General features: G+C 36.6%; 2 protein-coding genes across 3 annotated transcripts in view; one reads left to right on the top strand and one right to left on the bottom strand.

The window, feature by feature from the left end:
* SNAPC3 (small nuclear RNA activating complex polypeptide 3) overlaps positions 1-25,136 on the top strand; it is a 33,742-nt gene extending 8,606 nt beyond the window's left edge. The window contains exons 3-10 of one of the 2 annotated variants that reach the window (XR_005121901.2): positions 747-831; positions 3,239-3,343; positions 5,341-5,490; positions 11,261-11,343; positions 14,556-14,720; positions 17,988-18,095; positions 19,181-19,783; positions 20,604-25,136. Coding sequence is in view for 1 of the 2 variants with exons in the window: in XM_037493051.2 (XP_037348948.1) it covers positions 747-831; positions 3,239-3,343; positions 5,341-5,490; positions 11,261-11,343; positions 14,556-14,720; positions 17,988-18,095; positions 19,181-19,328 (844 nt within the window). In the remaining variant the exon portion in view is untranslated. Of the gene's footprint in view, positions 1-746; positions 832-3,238; positions 3,344-5,340; positions 5,491-11,260; positions 11,344-14,555; positions 14,721-17,987; positions 18,096-19,180 lie in introns of both variants that reach the window. The other variant, XM_037493051.2, reaches the window with a different exon arrangement.
* Positions 22,358-25,218, bottom strand: part of PSIP1 (PC4 and SRSF1 interacting protein 1) — a 37,993-nt gene continuing 35,132 nt past the window's right edge. The window contains exons 15-16 of the mRNA XM_037495231.2: positions 24,559-24,670; positions 22,358-24,093 (exon numbers count right to left, since the gene is read on the bottom strand). Of these exons, the coding sequence (XP_037351128.1) occupies positions 24,033-24,093; positions 24,559-24,670 (173 nt within the window). The 3' untranslated portion in view covers positions 22,358-24,032. The remainder of the gene's footprint in view (positions 24,094-24,558; positions 24,671-25,218) is intronic.

Here is a 25,218-nt window from a genome sequence, read left to right as displayed (position 1 = left end):
TTGAGTTATGTTATTTCTGCTCTGATTTTTATCATCTTACCACTACTAACTTTGACTTCATTTATTCCTTTTATTTAGTTCCTTCAGGTGTAAAGTTAGATTGTTCATTTGGAATTTTTCTTGACTTTTGATGTATTGCTATAAAATTGCCCTTAAGTACCACTTTTCCTGCATCCCATAGATTTTGATAGCTTGTTTCTTCATTTTTGTTTTTCTCAAAGTAATTTTTAATTTCTCCTTTAATTTCTTCATTGACTTAGTAGTTATTTAGTAGCAAATTATTCAGTAGCACAGTTAGTTGTTCAGCATCCACATAACTGAAATCTCTCCAGCTTGCCTTTTGTGCTTGATTTCTTGTTTCATACCATTGTGATTAGAAAACAGACATGATAAGAGCTCAGTCTTAATAAACTTATTAACACTTCTTTTGTGAAAAGCATACAAATGTATGATATCATACAAATGTATGATAAAAGCCACAAACCACATCAGGATAGACTATGTATGATTATATATACACCAAATAATATAACAATGTTAAAAAAAAGTTATAGGAGATGCTAGAAAATATAATTATGAATGCATTAACAAATAGGACACTATGTTAACCTCAGTACATGGCTTTTAAATATAAAATTAATTCAATATAAAAAAATATAGTTCATTTTTAAAAAGTTAGCTATTAAAGATGTTTTATAAACCCAATAAGACATATTGAAATTTGATATTCCCTATGTTTATAACAGGGTTAGAAAGAGACTTATGGAACATCGGGAAGAAACCATAACGATAGATCGGGTCTGCAGACAAGAAACATTTGCTTATGAGATGGTAAGAATCGTATCTTTTACTTTTTCCCAGGAAACATAAGCTATATCACTGGATGAGTGTTAAGGATGACTGTATTGTATCTTTATATTGGCTATGTGTAGTTGAAAACAAGCTACAGAAATTTCACTGGAACTGGAAGCTAGTAGAAGAAAAGGCCCATAGAATCCAAATGCTGGCATATGTGACTCTTAAGTTCCTGCCTCTGTTTTTGTTTTTAGTATTGTCTTGCTCTTTGTGTTAGGCTAATTCATGCTCTTTTTGCACCCAATTACTGCAGTTTTGGTCTGATTCTGATTTTTGCTTTAACCACCTTCATTCCTAAATCTGTTGTCTGTTAGGTAAAAATCCTCAGAGAAATTTAAGAAGTTGTGAAGAATTCATTTAGTATGTATTCTTAAACTACATAGAGAACCTACTGTGTGTCAGATACTTTGTTGGTTACTTGATAATACACTAGGGCATCTATTATCCCACTTTTTTTGTGTGTGTGGTTAAATTTACATAACAAAATTTAGTATTTTAACCATTTTTAAATGTTCAATTAAGTAACTTTAAGTATATTCACATGCTGTGTATCACCACTATTTCCAGAACTTTTTCATCATCCCAAATAGAATTTTTTTTTAAGATTTTTATTTATTTATGCATACAAGAACTGGGGTGCTGGCCAGAGGTGTGGGGGTGAGAGGACCTATTAGAGACAGAGCTGGGAGCAGAATAGGTAGATACATTGAAATGCACTGCTGAAGGGAGCAACAGGCTGAGACAGGAGAGGTCTGCTGCACCATGTGGGCCAGCCTCCTGGCAGGGATTAAACTTGAGCTGCAGTGGCTGCCAATAGCCCCGTAGTGCTGAGACTTAACTCCTTGCCCTACTAGGGAGGCCCCCAAACAGAATTTTTAAACGCATTAAACAATGAATTCCCCATTTTCCCTTCCTGTAGCTTTTGGTAGCCTCTGTTCAACTTTGTCCTTTTTCAGCATTGTTTTGACTGTTAATGGTCCTTTGAAATTCTATATGAATTTTAGGATGGGTTTTTCTATTTCTGGGGGAAAACACCACTGAGACTTTTATAGGAATTGCATTGAATTTGTGTATCTTTTTGGGTAGTATTGTTTTTTTACCAACATTACGTCTCCCAATCCATGAAGAGATGTTTTTCAAAATATTTAGGTTGTGTGTATTTCTAAGTATTTTATTTCTTTTGGTATTTCTTTAAATGGAATTGTTTTTGTTTTCTTTCTTTTTTTCTAGTTTACTTTGTTGTTTGCATTTTTGGAGTACAGACTCCCCCTTCGTGTGTTATTAATACACAGTACACCCTCCATCACAGCACCCGTAGTCCACCACCAGAGTCCACTCTGTTTCCTCCCCATTTTGTTCTCTCCCCTATCTCTTGCCCCTCTGGATGCCTCTCTTCTATAGTGAGCTTTCCAGAGTTCGTTTTTAAGTTTGGTATTATCTGACCCTTTCTTTGGTTTCTCTATATTCCACTTATTGCTGATAACATCTGGTATTTGTCTTTCATCTTCCGACTTATCAGGGTAGATACCTACAGGTGGAATTGCTGGGTCATATAGCATATTCATTTTTAATCTTTTGAGGTACCAGGAGTCACATGTCATAGGGAAAAGGCCTGAAAACCCAGCTGACATGATTAAAGAAGGAGAGCTTATCCTATCTGTGAATATCTTGTATCCTGTTATATTTCATAATATACTGTTTTCCATATGGCTGAACCAGTTTGCATGGAATTCTTATCTTTTTTTTTCTTTTAAGATTTATTTATTTATGCATACTAGAACTGGGGTACAGGCCCCAGGTGCAGGGGATTGAGAGCATTCATCAGAGACAGAGTGGGGAGCAGAACGGGCAGATTAACTGAAATACACTGCTGAGGGGAGCAGCGGGCGAGACAGAGAGGTCTGCTGTGCCATGTGGGTATCTCCCTCCCCAGATGCGGATGGAATTCGCGCTGCCGAGGCTGCCGATGGATAGCTTTGTAGTGCTGTACTTAACCTCTTGCGCCACCAGGGAGGTCCTACATAAAGTCTTTTCTTAATATCCTTTTACAAAATATGTAAAAGTATTAGTAACTATGAATGCCAGTGTTATACCATTAGTTGATATCTCTGCTTTATCATCAGTTCATAAGCCAAGCATCTTATTATATGCTTTATGTACATGGTCTCAGCAAGAATTCCATAAAATTAAATATTTTCTGTTTTTCACAGAAATAAAGTTAAAACTTAGCAAGGTTTTAACAATTTTCTTGAAGTCGAATTAGTAGCCAAACCCAGGGCTGTCTGACTCAGCCCTTGCTTATAGCCATTGTTCCACACTGCCTCTTATCTGAGTCACAATGTCTGATTTTAAGGTCTTTTACTGATTCATTTTCCTTCTTCAGGAGTCACATGCCATAGGGAAAAGGCCTGAAAACCCAGCTGACATGATTAAAGAAGGAGAGCTTATCCTATCTGTGAATATCTTGTATCCTGTTATATTTCTTAAGGTCAGTAAAAACCTTTGGACTTCACTGATAACTTGTAACTTCTGTCAAAGGATTTAATTTGAAAATTCACATTCCTTAGGGTTCAAGATATATATAAGCATATGTTATCTAATATCCTGTCTATATTCTTGGGTTCTTTGTTTTAGTGATAAATATCTTAACTTGATTTTAAAACCAAAATTTAAATATGCTTGATCAATAGGGTTATAGTTAGTTGGGTTATAGTTAGAGTGTTGGAATATATATTTGATGTCTGTACTATAAACAACTGAAAGCATATATAAATCCACAATAATTCTGTTATATGAATTCTCAAGACTCTTTTTTTTCAAGATTTATTTATTTATTTATATAAGCACTGGGTACAGTCAGAAGCGCAGGAGGGTGAGAGAATTCACCAGAGTCAGAGCAGGGAGCAGAGCAGGCAGAAGGACCAAAGTACATTGCTGAGGGGAGCAGTGGGCGGCAGGAGAGATCTGCGCTCCATGTGGGACCCTCGGGGGATCGAACTGGCGCTGCAGAGGCTGCGGGCAGCTTCGCAACCCAGCGCTCAACCGCTGCGCCACTGGGGAGGCCCAACTCTTAAGACTTTTTTGCAGAATAGGTGACTGGTTGAAGGAATGGGGTGACATCTGTGTAGTAATTCAGAATACTTGGGGAGTTATTAAATGAACTGAACATAGTTATTCTTTGATGAAAATGCAGAAAGTTTATAGGTCTGGGGTCCAGGAATTTCTTAGGAATGTGTAATAAAAAGAATTCTGTATATTTTTGATTCTCCAAATAGATGGCATTAAGTTTGACAAGATTTTATTGAAAATTACTATATATAAATTGTACTTATTGATAAATAGATTTTTTTGAACCATCTGGATATATTTAGTGCTAATTACTTTAGACTGGTATCTCTATCAATTAGAAACAGTAGAACAAAATCAATACAACTTAATTTCTGGATTTATAATGTGAGTATAGGGTATAGATTAATTGCCTGACTTTAATGAAGTAACTTCTAAGAAATTTTAAAAGACAGTAGTGGTAATGAAGTTATACTCCAGAGGCTCTTCATCCTGTCATTTGTCATTTTAGTGGGATCCTAAAAAAAGTTTTATTGCCACATATCATAGTCTTCATAGTCTGTTCAGTCTGCTGTAACAAAACACAGACTGCGTGGCTTATCAGCAGCAAAAGTTTATTTCTCACAATTCTGGTAGTCCAAGATCATGGGGCCAGTGGAGTTGCTTGAGGGCACTCTTCTGGGTCTCAGACTTCTTACATGGAGAAGGGTCTCTTACAGGAGCACTAATCCCATTCATGATGGCTTCCCCTCATGACCACCCACTGGTCCCCATCTCAGTAACATCACTTTGTGAAAAGTGAATGGGGGAGGGAGGAAAGGAACAGCACAAACACTCATGATACATCACCAGGTATCATGTTGTTCCCATGGGATTTTAATTTATGGAGGTAGATGAGTGACAACACTGAAGGCCAATGCCATTTAAAGATTTTTATTACATTCATTTTTCTGAGTGGACAGGACAGTACTTCTCCATGCAGCACCAGGGTGTTAGGAGGCAGAAAGGAGGGAGGGGAAAACATAGACCACAGCCTTCATAGGGTTTCCATGGGAAACGCAAAGCAGGTTAAAGAGCTTAGGAATGGGTAGTTGGAATAATTCCAGTGGACTCTGGAATGTCAGGATTGCCCCTTGTTGTTTAGTAGCTGGTTCTGGGTTGATTTAGGAAAAATACTGTCTTGGTGTGTGAGAATTAGGTAGAGAAGGTGGATTACAGGGGAGATATAAACAACTTTGGTCATTAGTTTGGACCTATAATTAAAAAATGCCAAATGGACACTCAATCTGAGAAAATACAGAACGCCAAGCTGTAGAGATAAATTAAGAAAACTAGTAACTTAGTTAGATGTGATCATTATAGAGTTTATAGTTGAATTGCTGTCCCTAAGTGGATACTTATTTACCATTTGACTTTTAGCATAAAGAACACAAACCATACCAGACAATGTTGGTACTGGGCAGTCAAAAACTCACAGAACTGAGGGATTCAATTTGCTGTGTCAGTGACCTACAGATTGGTGGAGAATTCAGCAATACTCCTGACCAAGCCCCTGAGCACATCAGCAAGGTAAGGTGATTTTTTTTACCCCCGTAAAATGATAATAAGCTAGGGAAATAGGAATTACTCTAGTAGGCTCATGAATAATCTAGTAAATATTTTCTTCTGTGCCATATGTCACTGTACTATCATTGCCCTTCTCTATAGCATCAAGACTTTTTCAATGATTACGCTAAACTTAGTTTTGATTTCCTCATCTCCCATTAATTTCTCAGTCATTCCACAGATAATCTTCCTTCTAAGGTCATACATAGTAAACAATTATCTAACCAGTTGGTCTTTTTTATATTCATTCAACTTGTCTTCATTATAACATTTGGATTTGTTATTCATTTTCTCCTCTTTCAAACTCTGTGTGAGTTTCAGTCTAGCTTAACTTCCCCCCAGCAAAGGAGTCAGGATTCATTTGCAAGTCTCATTGCCCATCATTGCCCATCATTGCCCATCAAAAGACCTGTCAGTGCAAATAGCAAACAGGGGCATAACATCTGGTATTGGTCGTTGCTAAGATTTCCCAGAGTGGTCCTCTCAAAATCACAGAAAAACCCTACATACTATATAAAGATAGAAAGGAGTAAAGTGCCAGGCCACCCACAAAGTTTTCAGAGGGATTATTTCACCAATAAAGTAGCCAATAAAACCTTGATCCTTCTGAGTTTCATCATAAGGCAAGATTGAACTAATTCTGTTACCTGGTACAACTCAGGCAGAGAACTTCAGATTTACTGGCCCACTTAACAGTAATATCTGTCAATCAGTATAAAAAGATATTTGGAGCAACTAGAATAGAGTCCTCTGATCCATAGTCAGACACATCCATGGCACCATTGGCCCGCACATGTAACTAGAATAGAAATCAAGAGTTTGGACAAGAACCAACACAATCTTTTTTTTTTTGCTGGTTCCTGTGCCACCAGCCACATAAATAACTGTTATAACTGAGGTTCCATCTTAGTTACTTTATCAAAATTTTTTTCCTAGACTTTTCCCCATTTTTGTGGGGTTTTTTGTTTGTTTTTAAATAAGAATTTTCTCTATTGATAAAGAAATTAAGATTTTTTTTGTTTTTTTTAACTGAATAATATTGCATTATAACATTAAGTTTCCAGTGTGCATCACTGATAACCAACATGTGTATATATTACATTAAGCTCACCTCTAAAAGTCCAATTCTGCCTTTCACCAAACAGTTGTCCCCTTTGCCTGATTCACCTGTCCCCACTTCATGTCTGGTGACTGCGTAATCCAGAAGTTTTAATCTTGTTTTGTTTAGTTTATGTTTGTTTTCTGTTTGGTTTTAAGTATACTGCAGTCCTTGCAAATCTCTCTAGCCATTTTCTCTCCTGATTTTTTAGCCGTTAAGTGCCTATTGGACATATCCACTTAGGCGCAGGGGTATGTGGCATTTTTACTGCATTTCTGTAGTTAATTTACTCTGCTGCTTTTCAAAGCGTCTGTTTCATTCCCTCTGAAACTGCCACCATCTTTTCCAAATTGAAAACTGCTTATTTCACTGAGAAGATAAAATTACCACAAAGGAATTTTCTGTCATCTGTAGCCCACTTTTACCTATCAACCCATCTGTCTATATGTTCCACCTTCCTATACCTGTTGCAATGTGTGGAATAAATCTTCTCTGTCCAAGGCTGGATTCCATCCCTGACTGCATAATCAAGGACTTCATTCTTATAAATATCCCCTCTTCCCTGCATCATCAGTTTTTTTTCCATTATATTGACTCGCCTGTCCATGTATAAATGTGCTGTAACATTTCCCATTTTAATAACCTCATCCTTGACCATATATCTTCCCTTAGCCACCACCTTATCTTCTCAGCTGACTCAAGAGTTGGCATAGTTAAAGATATGAACCTAAAATTATTGTTTCCCTTCTTGCCCCACCTTGTCTTACACTCACTTCTTTTTTACCAAAATCACTCTTATTAATGTGGTCTACCATGGACTCTTCTCATCTTATTTAACCTCATCAGCATATGACACAATTCAATATTCCTTTTTCCTTGAAGCACATCACTTGGTTTTTTATTTTTTTTTTTTTATTTTTTTATTTATTTATTTTTTTTTTTTATAGAGGCATGCTTTATTAATTTGTTTGCTGGTTTCTTTGTTTGTTTTGTTTATACATGCACTGGGTATAGTCAGAAGTGCGGGAGGGCGAGAGAATTCACCAGAGCCAGAGCGGGGAGCAGAGCAGGCAGAAGGACCGAAGTACACTGCTGAGGGGAGCAGCGGGCGGCAGGAGAGGTCTGCGCGCCATGTGGGACCCTCCTCTGGTGGCCGGGGAGCAGCCGGGGATCGAACCGGCGCCGCAGAGGCCGCGCGCAGCTTCGCAACCCAGCGCTCAACCGCTGCGCCACCGGGGAGGCCCACATCACTTGGTTTTTTGGTCATTAGACTCACCTGTTTTTCTTCCTCTCTGACTTTTAATTGCTTTGTATGACATCTTCCTGACTTTAAAAATTGTTATGCCCTGTTAGCCAATCCTCAGGCCTTTCCTCTATGTATACTCCCTAGGCAACCATGTCCAGATTCGTTGTTACAAATATTAGGACTCCCAAATTTACAGTTAGTTCAAATATTGTCTGTGAACCCCAGGCACACATCAGGAATATTGCAGATCCTGTTCTCTACCACTGCAATAAAGTAAATATCTCAATATAGAAAATCCCATGAATTTTTTGGTTTCCCAGGGCATGTAAAAGTTATATTTATATTATATTGTGGTCTAAAGGTCCAATAGCATTCTGTCTAAAAAACAAGGTACATACATAAGTTAAAAAATACTTTATCACTAAAAAATGAAAAAAATGATTAGTTGATGTTGGAAAAATAGTGTTGGTAGACTTGCTTGACACAAGTTACTGCTAACCTTCAGCTTGGGAAGCAGCACAACAAGACAAGGTGTGCTTATCTATCCAGTTGCTTCCTTGATGGATTTTATTGAAATCTAACAATATGTTCAAAATCAAACTCTAATCTTTACCTTTCCCAGTGTTCTCACCTCAATATATATGCCTTTTCTATACCTGGTTGCTTAGGCTAAACACCTTAGAATCATCATTGTTTCCTTTTCATCCCACTTGGAAAGTGTCAGCAAGTACTTAGACTCTACTTTCAAAATATTTTTAGGATCTTGCCATGTCTCAGCATTTTCACAGGTACCAGGCTGGATATCCCACCACTCTTTCCTGGGGCAGCATCCTACTACCAATTCTTGCCTCTCCATATTTCTGCTTATCTGCTGTACAAGCCAGAATTACATTGTTAGGTAGGATCATGTTGCTTTTTCAGTTCAAAAGGCTTCCTTTTATATCTAGAATAAAATAGTCCTTATTGTGGTCCACACGTGGTCCATTACTTGGTCTTATCTACCTCTGAGCATCATACCTTAACACCCTTTCCTTTACTGCTGCTTCAAACCACGCTACCATTCTTTGTTGCTGCTCACATACACTATGCACTTCTGCACAGAACCTTGGTATTTTCTATTCCCTCAGTCTAGAATGTCCCTGCTCATATAATTCAGATGGCTCACTCCTTCATTTCATCTTGATCATAAGTATCTCCTCTTATAGAATGGTCATTCCCTGCTGCATCGAGATTAGTATTCTCTTGCCCACTCATGCTATGTACTTATTACTAGTACCCATCACTACCTGACATCATGTTACATGTTTACCTTCTATTACTTAAATATAAGCTCTATGAAGATACTTTGTTTTGTTTAGTGATTTTATCTTTATTCCTGCAAGTGGTTGGCACAGAGGAAGCACCCAAGTGACTGTTGAATAAATGAATGAACCATAGCTATCTCAATCTCAAAGTTTAATTAAAATTAATTTCCTTATACTACCACCTCCTTTTTGTTCAGATGAAAAACTCCCTTTTTATTCCGAGTTATTCTGCCATAATAACTTCACACTCAGTTTTATCCATTATCATCGGCTTTAGTTCAGACTTTCTGCATCTTCTCGTGGAACTATTATAGCGATTTCTAACTCTTCTTCCCACCTTTAGACCATTGTTTACATACAACAAATTTATTTATTTATTTTATTTTTAATTTTTTTTTAAAGAGGCATGTATTTTTATTTATTTATGATTTATTTATTTGTTTGTTTGTTTGTTTATACATGCACTGGGTACAGTCAGAAGTGCAGGAGGGTGAGAATTCACCAGAGCCAGAGTGGGGAGCAGAGCAGGCAGAAGGACCAAAGTACACTGCTGAGGGGAGCAGCGGGTGGCAGGAGAGGTCTGCGCGCCATGTGGGACCCTCCTCCGGTGGCTGGGCAGCAGCCGGGGATCGAACCGGCCCTGCAGAGGCCACGGGCAGCTTCAAACCCAGCACTCAACCACTGCGCTACCGGGGAAGCCCATATATACAACAAATTTAGATGTGATCCCATATTCTGGGTGGGATGTTTAGATCTGCTCTCAAATTGCGTAGCACTCCCTGTCTTGCATATACACTTGAGATAGTCTGTGTTGTTGCAGTTGACGGGACCCCAAAGCACCACTCACTGGGTTTGGCTTTCTCATAAACCACCTCCAAGTAGATCTCATATGCCACATCCTGCTGTGCACAGCACAGCCAATCTTATAAGGGTGTCTGATGTCAATGCTGGGTGGAATGAAAAAATGGTGGAATGAAAAAAAGTAAGAAAAATGAAAGTTTCAAAGAAGTAAGAGAGATACTAAGCTATTTTAAGGTCAAATTATTTAAATACCTGAAATATATCTTTTGTAGTTCATAAGATTTTCACTATAATCATGTAAGATGAGTTGGTGTACATTATTCTCATTTTACAGGTAAGGAACTTGAACTTGAGGATCTGAATAGTTAAGTGCAGATTAAGGAAAAGGACACAGGTTTTCCGACGGCAGGGGTCTCATTCTAGGCATATGGTGAAGGATGAATTTGAGTTGCTTTCAATGTTGATTGCATGTTACAGCTTTCTGGGGAGTTTAGGGGAACACTAGTGCCTGAGCCACATCTTTAGAGATTTGCATTTGATTGACCTGAGGTGAGAATTGGTCTTTGGTATTTTTGTGATTCTGTTATGCAGTTGTAAGAGATCGCTCTGCTGGAAAGTTTGGTAGACTGAAAATTAAGAAACCTGAGGGTTCAGAACAGTTGTGTGACTATTGTGGCATCATAGGCAAGATTGTGTGAGTAAAAATTGAAATTCATAGCCTGCCTGCCTGCCTATGTAAATGTAATTTACATATAAATTACTGGAAATAAAATTTTTATAAAAGCACATTGAAAATACCAAAAAGAAAAAAATGACAGAAATATAATTCCATGATCACTGTTAATATTATTGGTAAAACACCAAAGAAATGACTTTGTTCAGTGTTTAGTCCTAATATCCAAAATAACTGTCACTGATGTGTATGCATATAGTAAAGGAATAATGAAGTTTATTTTATTTCTAGTTGAGTTCCTCTAATGAATCTCAGGAGAACATCAAAATATAAATCAAAACTAGTTATGAAAAGAACAACAGGGTAAAATTGAGAACAGCAGCAGAGTGTGTCTTCACCCCTTTATTCCTAGTAACTAACACAATAGTTGTCACTTATGAAGTTCCCACTAAATATGAAATTAATGAGTGTGCATATATTGTGAAGTTGCATAAGGCTGTTATAACATATTAGTGTGATTTCATGAGTTATAAATTTTGCATTAAATACTTGTAGCAATTTCATAATTGCTAATAGTTGGCTTTCTTTCAATGCCATCTGTTCTCTTATAGGACCTATACAAATCAGCCTTCTTTTATTTTGAAGGAATATTTTACAATGATAAACGATACCCTGAATGCAGAGACTTGAGCAGGTATAGTTTCTAAAATTTTCTCAAAGATTTTTCTATTTTTCATTCTCAAATAGTAATTATCTCCACAAACCCACTTACTGGTTTGTTAAGATCTTTGCCAAGGAATTATTTTGTCACATCGTTTTGTTGTTTGGTTGATCAAAATTTACCTTTCTCGAATTTTGAAGTATTTTCCAAGTTTTTACATCTGGTTGGCTTTGGTACTAGTATGTTAATAAAAATTTGTACCCCAGGAAGAAAATTTTCCTACCATATAAATACATAGACCATTTCAAGATCTATTTTTTTATTATTTTCACATTAGGTAATAGATATTGGGGGGGGGGAATACATGAGGAGAGAGAGAGGGTTTGTTTTTTTTTTAACTGAGGTAACATTGGTTTACACCATATGTGTATGATGTAGAGGTATAGGATCATACCCCGCAGGTCTCACACCACACCTGCCACCAAGACCCCCATAGTCCTCCGCCATAGTCCATTGTGCTCCCTTCCCACTTTACTCTCCATCCTCCCCCTTCTGGTAGCCTCAGTCTACAGATTTCTAGGGTTTTCTTACTGGTTGGCTTTAGCTGACTCTGTTTTGTTTCTGTGTATTCCACATGTAAGTGACACCATCATATTTTTGTCTTTCACCTTCTGACTTACTTTGCTTGGCACAATCCCTTCCAATTCCATCCATGTTGTTGGAAAGGTCAAGAATTCATCTTTTTTTTTTTTTTTAATTTAATGTAGCTGAGTAGCATTCCAATGAGTAGTATATGTACCACGTCTTTTTAGCCACTTTTCTGTTGATGGGCATTTAGGTTGTTTTCATAACTTGGTGATGCAGTGAATGTATATATGTTGGAGTGCATATATCCCTTTGAATTAGTGCTTTTGTATTCTTTGGTACATACCTAGAAGTGGATCTGCTGGCTCATATATGGTACATACCTTTTAAATATTTTCAGAAACCTCCATACCGTTTTCCTCCATACATTCCCACCAACAGTGAATGAGGGTTCATTTTCTCCATATCCTTGTCAACACTTGTTTCTGACCTTTTAGATATGAGCCATTCTCACAGGTGTGAGTTGCTAGCTCATTGTGGTTTTGACTTGTATTTCCCTGATAGTGAGCGACAATGAGCTTTTTATTCAGGTGCCTGTTGGCCATTGTATGTCTTCTTTGGAGAAATTACTTATTTAGCTTTTCTGCTTATTTTTTGATTGGGTTGTTTTCTTTTTTGTTGAGTTGTATGAGCTCTTTGTAGTTCTTGGATAATCAGCCCCTTGTTAGATGTATGACATGCAAAATTTTTCTCCCATTTAGTAGGGTGTATTTTTGTTCTAGTGATAGATTCTTTCACTGTGTAAAATGAAGTCCCAGTTGTTTATATTCTCAGCATCATTTTTTATTTTTTTGCATAGAAGAGCTGGGATGTGGGCCAAAGGTGCTGAGGGTGAGAGAATTCACCAGATACAGAGTGGGGAGAACAGCTGGATTTACTGAAATACACTGCTGAGGGAGCAGTGGGCGAAGCAGAAGAGGTCTGCTGCACCATATGTGATTCGAACTCAGGCCTTAGTGGTGACAGCACTGAGACTTAACCCCCAGGCTCCCAGGGAGGTTCAGCATTATTTTTTAATGCATTGTCTACTGTTTTAGAAATTGTAGTGCATCTTGTATTTAACTTTAGGTACAGCTAAAAAAAACTTAAGTCCTACTTGAACACTTTATCAATCTGTTGTCATTTTCAGGTGGTAACAGCAATCTTTCATTATTTTTCTGTTTGTCCTAAGTGAGTGGAGGGTGTGTGTGTGTGTGTGTGTGTGTGTGTGTGTGTGTGTGTGTGTGTGTGTGTGTGGTGTCATTTAGGATATAACATGAAAAATCTGTATGGATTTAAAAATTTCTAATATTTAAAAAAAAATACCTAGTATGTTGATTCAACTATAATATCACCACCAATATCCTAGAATCTAAAATATATTGTATGTATTTGAGTGTTTATAAACATTATCTTTCAGCATAACCATTTGTGTCTGTATTCCAATCAGCAGTCATACTTGATCTCAGCAATCCCAATGGTATAATCAATCAGGAACTTTTTGCGGGGGCTTTAACTATCAATATTTACCATATTAGAAATTGAAACTAAAATATTTAAAATAGTCATTTAAGGGCCTCCCCGGTGGCGCAGTGGTTGAGCTCTGGGTTGCGAAGCTGCCCACGGCCTCTGCAGTGCCGGTTCGATCCCCTGTTGCTCCCCGGCCACTGGAGGAGGGTCCCACATGGCGCGCAGACCTCTCCTGCCGCCTGCTGCTCCCCTCAGCAGTGTACTTTGGTCCTTCTGCCTGCTCTGCTCCCTGCTTTGGCGCTGGTGAATTCTCTCACCCTCCCGCGCTTCTGACTGTACCCAGTGCTTGCATAAATAAATAAATGAATAAATCTTTAAAAAAATAAATAAAATAGTCATTTAAGTCCCATAACTGTTAAGACAAATAACATTTTTTATGAAATACAACTTTTTCTAAAACAAAATGAGTGTCACTGGTACATATTTTTCTTTTTCTTTCTTTTTTTTTTTAAGATTTATTTATTTATTTGTTTGTTTATTTATATAAGCACTGGGTATAGTCAGAAGTGCAGGAGGGTGAGAGAATTCACCAGAGTCAGAGCAGGGAGCAGAACAGATAGACTGACGAAATACACTGCTGAGGGGAGCAGCGGGCGGCAGGAGAGGTCTGCGCGCCATGTGGGACCCTTGCCCTGCGGCTGGGGAGCAGCTGGGTATTGAACTGGTGCTGCAGAGGCTGTGGGCAGCTTCGCAACCCAGCGCTCAACCGCTGCGCCACTGGGGAGGCCCTGGTACATATTTTTCATTCAACCTGAAGCGATAACATACTCCATATGGCCAGAAAAGCAGTTATTTATGAAAGTTGAAAGGGCAAATGATATTTGAGGATTATTGTAAGGATAATTTTGATCTCATGAGGCCCTGCTGGGTGTCAGGAACTACACTTTGAGAACTGCTCTAATAGATGAAGAAAATTCAGAGTTCCATATTTCAATGTACATAAACTATAGTAATTTTCACATCAAGATGGCAACTGTCCAGTTAATTGAATGTCCCAGATTTTGTAAAATACTGGTCATAACCCTTTTTTGTCATGTTTAGGTTTTTTGTGGAGCAATGATAAATCTGTGTGTTCTCTTCTCCCTCTCCAGAACTATCATTGAGTGGTCAGAGTCCCATGACAGAGGCTATGGAAAGTTTCAGACTGCTAACATGGAAGACTTCACCTTCAATGACTTGTATATTAAACTGGGCTTTCCTTACTTGTACTGTCACCAGGGAGACTGTGAACATGTTGTCGTCATTACTGACATAAGGTAAGTGATAGCACAAATAACACTTTTCTGTTTGTTCTGTTTTTCTTTTACTTTTCATAGTAAAAACAGATTTCAGGTTTTTTTTGTTTTTTGGTTTTTTTTTTTTTTTTTTTTTTAATAAAAGTACTGTAATTATTGCAACTTGACTTTGGAGAAGCAAAAATAAGTGTTTGCTTTTCATGCAGTGACTGACTCTGCATCCTCTGTTTGTTACTTTGGAAAAGCTATATAATAAGAAAGATTGTTTTTTAGAGAGTTAAAATTTCAATGCTTTAAAAGCATCTCATTTGTATATTAGACAGCTAGTAGGCAGGTAGTAGTCATTCACATTGTATATCATATGAGTTTTCTGCTTTGCAAGTTTGCAACTATATTTCCAGGGTTTTTGTCTTTTTGCCAACATTTGAAGGAGGTAAAGAATCGGGAAAAAGTAATTTCTAATATTTGACATGTGAAGCTTTAATTCTTTGAAAAAGATTTATTGGGAGTGAGCTAACATAGTCTTAGCTGAGATTTAGGGATTAGTCATGTTGTATAGCTCCTATCTCTTCCTCTTTACGAAGGCTATTCATTTTATTAAGGACAAATATATAGAAATAAACCCTCCTGTATCCCCGGTTTGGTTCTAAGAGACAATTTTAAGTTTTTTTTTTTTTTAAAGATTTATTTATTTGTTTATACAAGCACTGGGTATAGTCAGAAGCGCAGGAGGGTGAGAGAATTCACCAGAGCCAGAGTGGGGAGCAGAGCAGGCAGAAGGACCGAAGCACACTGCTGAGGGGAGCAGCAGGCGGCAGGAGTGGTCTGCGCGCCATGTGGGACCCTCGCCTGCCGCCGGGGATCCAACCGGCGCTGCTGTGGCTACGGGCAGCTTCTCAGCCCAGCGTTCAACCGCTGTGCCACCAGGGGAGCCCTTTAAGTTTCTTTTTGTGGAGCAATGATATACTCCTGTTTTCATACCTGTAATAGGACCAGAAACTTTAGAAAGTCCCTGCTTCCACTGTTTTGGGGTCTTAGCCAGAGGTCTCCAAAAATTTACCTCCCATGCTCTTATTCTCAGGAAGCTACCAGAGGAAGTAGTTCACATGAAGAGTAAATCTTGAAAAAGCAAAACATGGAGTGCAGAGCAGAGTAGATAAAACATAAAAGGAACTGTTCGAATGATGGAAAAGAGGAATTCAAGGATGATGGCCTATAGAACAGGCCTATAGAACAGCTTAGTTCACAGACTGGCGTAAGATGGAGGACTCAGGAAGGAAGCTTGTCCAAGAAGAACTGGACTTCATGTATACGGAGTGTTTACCCTTTGTCGGAAAATAGGAAACTGAATTAGTGACAGGTACTGTGAAACCCAAGCAAACGCAAACATAAGAGAATTAGTTAGAGAACAATAAAGACACAATAAAGAACCTATAGTCACTACCAGTTTGGGTAGAAAGTAGTAAGGATTTGTCATAATTTAACCATTTAATATGTTTAATCAATGTTATAGTAGTTCTGTAGAGATGCTGAGGAGTTAAAGAAAAACAGTTATGAATGGAAAGTAGGGCCTCTCAAGTGGCACAGGGGTTATTAAGTCTCAGCACTATCAAGCTATTGCCAGCCCCTGCCGGGGAGCTAACCCACATGGCACAGCAGACCCCTCCTTTCTCACTGGATGCTCCCCTTAGCGGTGTCTTTTAGTAAATCAGCTGTTCTGCTCCCTACTCTGTCTCTGGTAACCCTCACCACCGCCCGTCCCCCCACCCCCCCCCCCCGCACCTCTGGTCTACATTGCAGTTCTTATATGCATAAGTAAATAAAAATAAATCTTAAAAACAAACAAACAAAAAAGAATGGAAGGCAGTCGTCCCTAGGGAAGGATTGCTAAAGCGAAAGCCAGAAGAGTTCATAAATCTCAGCCATTTATGACTTTCAAATTATTTCTTTGATCAGGTGTCCTTTAAATATTTTATAAGCTAGTCATCTTTTCCATTCAAATAAGTGGAATGTGTCTCAGATTTAGAATGAAGTGAAAGACAATCCTTACTTCTCTGGTGATTTTAGTTTTCTTTAGAGTGTAGACATGGCCTCCCCGGTGGTGCAGTGGTTGAGCACTGGGTTGCGAAGCTGCCTGCAGCCTCTGCAGCGCCAGTTCAATCCCCGGCTGCTCCCCGGCCACCGCCACCAGAGGAGGGTCCGCATGGCGCGCAGACCTCTCCTGCCACCCGCTGCTCCCCTCAGCAGTGTACTTCAGTCCTTCTGTCTGCTCTGCTCCCCGCTCTGGCTCTGGTGAATTCTCTCACCCTCCCACGCTTCTGACTATACCCAGTGCTTGTATAAATACATAAATAAATAAATAAATAACAATAAATCTAAAAAAAAAAAGTGTAGACATATTGCTGTGCACATTGTCATTCCTTAAACTTGAGGCAACTTGGAATGGCAATTTACACTTTTGCGATGTGGGATTTCTTTTAGGAATTTTTTAACATAATTTAGACTGTAAGTCATTTTTACCTTACAGGTGGGTTTAAAAATTCAATGCCATTCCATAGTTTAATAGTTGGTAAACTGTAAAGTACATTAGTCATTTTTTGATAGTGAAATTGATATATTGCTACCCTTACCCCCAAAAAGTCAAATTTTATCATTGTCAGGGACCTTTAGAGTAAGTACTCTTGTACAGTCTCCCTTCATTTTTCAGATGAAGAATCTGAAGGATTCACTCAAAGCCAGCCAACTGGTTAGTAACATAGTGGAGTTTGACTTCCACTTACAGCTTGTTAATTGTGGCACCTAAAACTGAAGTCCTATCAATTCACATTATATTTGGAGCCAGATTTGGATTTTAATAAAGGGGACAGTAAACAAGAGCTACGTTGTACAAAAACCTGTCGATCTAAGTAAAATAGCACTGAGTAGATTTGCTCAAACTGTGTTCATAAAAAGGCAGTTAAATGTTGATCAAAGGAAGGATTCTCCTATGGAAATATTCAAGAAATGCTGCATACAATATCTTCCTCTTAGTGTCACAGTGCACATAACCATAATGGGATTTGGGACATTTCACAGAAAAGAAAACCTTGTTTAAACACAGTGCTCTTTTGGAGGAAGTGTTCTGTTGAACACATTTGGTAAAGCCTGATGTAACATCAGTTATACCCAAATCTTTTGCAAGGCAAAAAATATATAATATGTTCTTGATGTTGAGGTGCAGGTCTAGTTAATTCTTTATAGCTTATAAGACTTTGCACTTTAATATGATTATTTTCTCATATACAAAAGGCTTGTGCATCATGATGACTGCTTGGATAGGACACTTTATCCCCTTCTTATCAAGAAGCATTGGCTATGGACCAGAAAGTGTTTTGTTTGTAAAATGTACACAGCCCGGTAAGTTATTTTTCCTCCTTGAGAGGTACTGACTTTCGATAATCAAGTACTTTTGATATTTGGTATTTTAGTTCTTTTCTCTATTTTGGATTTAAGGACTTCCACTTTGGGATATAAATGATATATAAACCTGATTTAAAAAGGTAGTAAGGGAAATACTGAAGTCAGTTTAGTTAAAACCATGTTTTTTTAAGTAATACAAAAATGAATTATCACATAACGGAAGTTCTGGGGTAGAACACCTTTCTTTCTGCCTCTGCAGTTTATACAAAATCAGCTTTATTCAGTTGCTCCTCAGTGAAAACAGGACACACCATCGCATTTATAAAAAATTTTCGCTTTATGTGATTCTGCATGATTTGATGAAACTGGGTCAAACATTTAGTGAGAAAGGAAAAATTAAGAATCACCAATTTGGGGCTCCCTACTGTGCATACTGATGATTGATAGGAAAACATATTTCAGAATTATCTGATCAAAATGGAAATCAGAAAAATGTATCATTGCATGAGATGCAGAATCTAGGTAAATAGAAAAATAGCATTTTAATCTTATGGCAACCAGTAACAGCTCCGGCCAAAAAAACAAAATCTCAGTTGAATAATGTAATCCCTATTTCCATTTGTATACTCTAACACTTTATCCTGATTTCTCGATAAAACAGCTATAGTTTTCTAATTAAACAGTACTAGTTTACCAATGCGAAAAATAAATGAAGTAAAAGTTTATCAGATCTGTAGCACTTTATGGTTTTTCAGATAGCCTATTACCAGAAAATTATGTTCATATTGTCAGATAATTGGAGAATGGCTTTGTCTCAGCAAAAGTGTATGTTTTCAAGTATTAATTTATAGTCTTCTCTACTTACCTTTAACAAGTCTTTCAGAGAAATATCATTCTACTATTTGGAGTACAGGTAGTGGACATATCTATATCTCGCTATGTAGAGGATTGCAGTGTATTTAGAATAAGGCAGTAGTGGGGATGTTCACATGTTGCTGCAGGCTTAACTTACAGCATGTAACTTTAAAGCATGAAGAAGTTGATTGTAATGAGGCAATTCCTTTTTTTTTTCCAAACCACAGATGGGTGACAAACAATGACAGTTTCGCACCAGAAGACCCATGTTTCTTTTGTGACGTTTGCTTCCGAATGCTCCACTATGATTCAGAAGGCAACAAGCTGGGGGAATTTCTCGCTTATCCTTATGTTGATCCTGGAACCTTTAATTAACAGCAAAAATGTGTCCTTGTGAAATTGTTTTCTTAAATGGCTACTTTATTTCCAAGAAATGCCATTAAGGAATAGGATCTACCTAAATAGTCTGCTGAAGTTATCCCCACAAGTTCAAATCCTAAAATTTCTTATAAAGTAACTTGACTGTAAAAATTTGGAAATCAAATTATTTTGATTTATTCCAAAGCATTTATTCCAAAGTAGATTTCTAGTGCTTTCTACCCATTTTTAAGTGAGCTGTTTTACTGGTTATAGAAGTGCTTACATATGCTGATTAGAAATCCTTTGTCAGATACATGCATCCTGCTTTTCTCCCAGTCTATGAAATCTATTCATTGTATCCAGAGAGCACTGTTAATGATAGATTCAATTAATGACACATCAGGTAACGAAAGTGTTTTGAAAATTCTTTGAGGAGTTTGGGCGCTACCCTGTACCATCAGGCTTCCAAGGTAAAGGTCCTTCAATTATTTGTAATAAAGATACAAATGGCTATTGTGTAATTTAACATCACAGTGGGCTCTTGTGATACTAAGCATACCAAACATTTTTAATTGAGTTAATAGTGAATGTAATAAGATCTTGTGTATGTATATACATGCCTATCTTCACAGAACATTTTTTTTTCATTTTTTAAAATTTTATATATTTTTTACATCATTTTTGCACAATGTATGCATTTTCATCTTGGTTGTAGTCCCCATACAATCCCCCCCCACACACACACATTGTGTCTCCGGTTTATAGTTGTTTGTTGATTATGATTTTTACTTTATTTTAATAATTAGTCTTTTCCTTGGTCCCTTATTTAGGTTTTCTAAATTCCTGCTGAGTGAGGCCATCTGGTATTTTTCTAGAACTAACATTTATATTGAAACTTGCTTGACAAGAATTTATGACTCATACTGAGTTGAAAAAGTTTATCAGTATTTTTATTAAGATTTTATGTAATATAACTACTGGGACATGGGAAACAAGGTCATATGGATTGATGGATATGGCTCACTTTATCTTTGGCAGTAATACCCAGTATTGTATAAGTAAAAAGAAACACAAGAATTTTTTGTGGCCCAGTTCTTTCATTCTTCTGGTTTCCCTCGTTCTGTCAGGATAAAGTTGGGCTCTATACCATCTGAGAATATTAGAGCTAACTACATTGATGTTATGTTCTCTGGGAACTTTTTTGGTGGAAAATAGTTTTAACTTTTTACGAATAGTATGTAAATTTCATTTTTAATGTATTATATTTAAATTTCACTTTCTCTCTTCTAGGTTATGTTTAAGCTCAACTGAATTCCACTTTCCTGGATGGCTAAGAACAAACATTTACCATGTAAATCAAAAACTGGTGAAGCCTATAATCCCATGTATTTAAAAGAGTTGACCATGAAATGTTTTATAGTAAGATTTATATGCTACATACGAAGTTGGTGTGTAGATTACAAACACCTATTTCCTGGTATGTCCAATGGTGGTGTCATTTACCTAAAGACTCAGTAGGCCAGAGAGTCAGTAGACCAGAGTCAGTATAAAGAATAGGCTCTCAGTGACTAGCTTTTGTCTAAATTTTTACTTTTCTGTTTCCAATGATATTGAGGTTAAAATTTCTGGGCAAAACTATAGATCATAAACATTCCATAGGTAAAAATTAAACCGTACTTATTAAGTCTTGTACTAGTATACAAGGACCTGTTTATTTTCGTTCATTTTTATATTCTCAAACAGCAAATTCCAGAAATTTTAGTGGATGACTTTACTACTGATGTTTTTAGTTTAGCCCTTGAAAATACTATCCTGCTGGTTCTTAAGGTTAACATTTTCACCAAAGTTACAAAGGCTGAGATACCTTGCTCTATTATTTTCTAGTTAAATCAAGAAGGGCAAACCAGATTAACCCCAGAACATGTTAATGTATTCTTTATCATTTATATATGTCAACCACAAAAGTTCAAATTAAAAGAAAAATCTAACTTTGAAATGAGTAGAAAGGTGTCCTCAATTGGGGATTTTATAGTTGCGAAATTCAACTTGAACACAACATGACTGTTTAACAGAATAAACAGTATGATCTTACATGCATTATTTTATCTACTGAAAATGCAAATACAAAAATAATCTCTAACTTAATAAATATTAAATGCAAATACAAAAATAATCTCTAAATAAATATTAGTGGCTAAACATGCACAAAAATCACTATCTAGGAAAGCAATGTCCTTGCAACTTTTTCAGGCTTTGAGATTCTTTAAGGGTAATTTGACTTTTCTCCCAATCAAATCACACTGGCTTTATCATCTGTAAAGTTAGAAAATTACAAGGCACAAACACAAAAACTGCGTCTATAGCAGCTTCTTAAGAAAGGTGTAATAATGGGCTTAGGAATTTCTAATAGGTCATACTTTGACAAATGGGACAAAGTAAGTTTAGTTAGTGCATCCCTCCAGAGCCTTTGCTTTTTGTTCAGGATTAAATGGTAAACTTCATCTTGGGCCTGACATCTTTAAACAGGTAAGTGTGTTGAGGGCCAAAAACTGGGTAAAATCTGTCATCCTTATTTGAAACCACAGGCTGTAACTGCTATTATAAGGTTTAAGGTATTCCAGTCAGGCTGTTTACACATACAAGGTCTCTCCTATTCAGGTTCTCTCTCCTATTGATGGTACATCTACAAAATTCAAAACTTGATTCTCCTAGTCTCTGCATAACTTACCCAGTGGTTTAAAAAGTGACAGGATGTAAGTATTGATTTTTATACATACAAAAAATATGTATAATGTCATTTAGTGACTTGTTCAGCTGGAGTTTTGACCAAATACACAATTTAGAATCGAGCCGATGCTCCTGAAAGTCCTTGATTATTATTCGTAACTTTTTCTGAGTGCATCAACCTATATGACAAATGGGGGTGAACATTAATAAACTGGTTAGACTAAAGCCTAGGTAAGCAAATATAGCCAGATTGCATAGTATCTTCAGAAGGTGGATGTTACATGGTTTCTTTTTTGGTAAAACTATGGATCTGTTGAGTCAAAGAACAAAGGGTGAACAAAAATATTTCCTTTATTTTTAACACTTTGAGCTTATGTTACCCTCTCCAAACAACACAATCTCTTTGACCAAGTCAACTAAGAAATTTCTCCCTCAGAAGCAAATCCAGAATTCCATCACACTTCATAACAAAGAATTACTAGTAGAGTTTAATAGAAAAATTCTTTAATCAAAACAAGTTTACATGTTGACATGTGGCTTAACTAGAATAAATCTATCCGGATTTAAATTGTTATTAAGGACCAAACAGATAATGATGGGTTTATATATAATGACAAGAGTTCCCGCAATACAGTGGGTCCTAGTTTAATTGTAAGACCTCACAAAAGCAGAACTCCAATTATTGAAATAAGAAATTTTTCATCTATAGATGAAAATAATTATCCAAAGGGTCAAACCTACAGTGCATCTCACATGCAAACACCGGTATTAAGCCTTTCCCCCATATTCATAGCTTCAAAACATGAGAAGTCTTTTTAGTTCTTGAAAATGACCAACTGACCTAATATTCAAAATACCTTAGAAATGCTATCCTTTTATTACCTTAAAATTTGTATTAACCTTGGTTCACCCTGATTTAGTCCATATACAGACTATCTACATTGTCTACTGCCTCTGAGTAATTGCTTCCACTTCTTTATAATCCTGTCACATGTATGATATAAAATGTAAGTTCCCTTCTGATATAACCTAGTTTCTTCCTTACATAGTATTTACTTTTATTTACTGTATAAGCATCATGGATTATTTTTCCCCAATTAAAAAAATACTTGTGATTTCCTTAATAAGTGTGACTTAAAAATTTTCAGAAACTCGAGACATTTCTCAAAAATAACGTTTTCTTTTAGTTTTCAGTTTTAGCTACTACTGCCTGTAAAGAATCTTACATGGTTGAACCCAAAAGCCAGATTCATTACAACATATACTCCCATTCCACTCTCTGCTTTAGTCACGTGATGTTTACTGAATTCCCTGCCACAAAACTAAATTACCTTCAAATATTAACATGAGTTTTGTACCTCAGCATTATCAGTTCAGTGTCAGTTGGATATCTAGTTGTCATACAAAAAGGCATACACACCACACATTGTTACAAAGCAGCAGGATAATGTAACACAATATAGACTGATTAAAATTAACTTTTGATAAAAGGAGTGAGTACTTGTATAGAAGTAACATTTTATCTACCATAAAAATGCATAACTTCTACAAAACCCACAAACAGTGAAAAGACAGTCTGGTAAACCCAAGATTTGTAAAAACTTCACAAAACCCACAGTATTTGGGGAAAGAGGAAGGTGTATACAAGTAGCTTTTTTTAAAATTTAACTTTTCTACTACCAATTACACATTAACATACACACACACACACACAAATTGAAAATATGCTACAACCAATGTCTGGAAAAGCAGTTTAACATTTCCCAAATGGATTTCCCCCACATTTATTGTATAATGTAGCTGTTAATACTGCACAAGTACAATTAGCAATGTTTAATTACTTTTAAACAAAGATAAAGGAATTTTCTCCCTCAAAACAACTTTTAAACATCAAAACCTATGCTTATAAAAATTTAGAACTTTCAGCTGTCTATTTCAAATGAAAAACATTACGAACTTCTCAAATGTTCTTTACATTCCAGGTACGTCAACCTAGGTATCTAGTGTGGACTCCTTTGGAGATATTTCAGTCTCTTTCTCTTCATTAGTGGGCCTAGAAGAAAAGGGGAAAGAAAGGTGTGACCACTGGGGTTAGGTATTTTCCCCCAGGAGGGAAAAAAATAATGCATTATGTTTTTAAAATCACCCAAAGTTTTCTTAATGTTGACTTGTATTTTTTATTCAAAATTTTTATTATTCCTAATTCTTTCTCCCAAAGTAATATGCAGAGTAAGAGAAATAATTCGGGGAACATCATGAACCAGACCCTTTGTATGAGTTTTCAATAAAATCCCAAGGTTTGATCACAAGAACTCCAAGGAACATCAATACTTTTTTAAAAATTGGATTCTTGGCTCCTCACTCTACCCTTCTACACAGTGGCAATTCAATTGTAAATAATCACATTTTCACCCTTATGATTTGCATTTAGCTTTCTGAATTCAGGAATTTACTAATGAAAATGTAATCCCCTACACAGATAACCTGAGAATATGAACATACTGAAACATGTCCTTACTTTTTCTTACTGCTGGCCTCGTGGTTGTCTCTGCTTTCTTCATTGCTATCCCCATTATGTTGTGGTTGATTACTGTCTTGAGCATCAGATCCTCCATTTAGAGTCTTTGAAACTTTTAGAAAGATTCAAAAGGGAAAACTGTTAAGAGTTTCTAATACTTTAAAATGTTCTCTAAAGATAACAAAAAACACATGATAAAAAATTTCTAACGTATTGAAGTATTTGAATACTTTATTTGAAATTACACTATAATCCTTTGGGTAGCTGAGACACAGAAAGAACTACATATGTGAATAGATAACAGAAGTGGATTATTCTAGCAGTTAGAAAAAATGGATCATAGTATTTTCTATTTATTACTATCTTAGAACAAAAAGTTTCAAATACACAGCTCAGAACAGGGGACTGATAACGGTACTACAATTAAGTTTTATTGATATATATTAGCAGGATATAATTTTTATTTATGGTAAAATAGCCTATCTGTAATTTTGCATCAAAATAATCGATATGGTCAGAGAACTTGATGGGGTTATAAAACAGCTCAAGTTGGGTGAAGGGAATGTGTTCATTTCATTCTACTTGAGTACAGATTAAAAAATTTTCCTAATTTAAATGAAGAGCAACTACTAAATAGTATTTTATTAACAAATTTGAAAA

This window comes from Talpa occidentalis, unplaced genomic scaffold, assembly GCF_014898055.3.
Source record: "Talpa occidentalis isolate TD23 unplaced genomic scaffold, MPIMG_talOcc4v2.1 talOcc4.7, whole genome shotgun sequence".
Taxonomy (NCBI): domain Eukaryota; kingdom Metazoa; phylum Chordata; class Mammalia; order Eulipotyphla; family Talpidae; genus Talpa; species Talpa occidentalis.
Note: the sequence above shows the minus strand (reverse complement) of the source record. Positions and strands in the feature narration are given on the sequence as shown.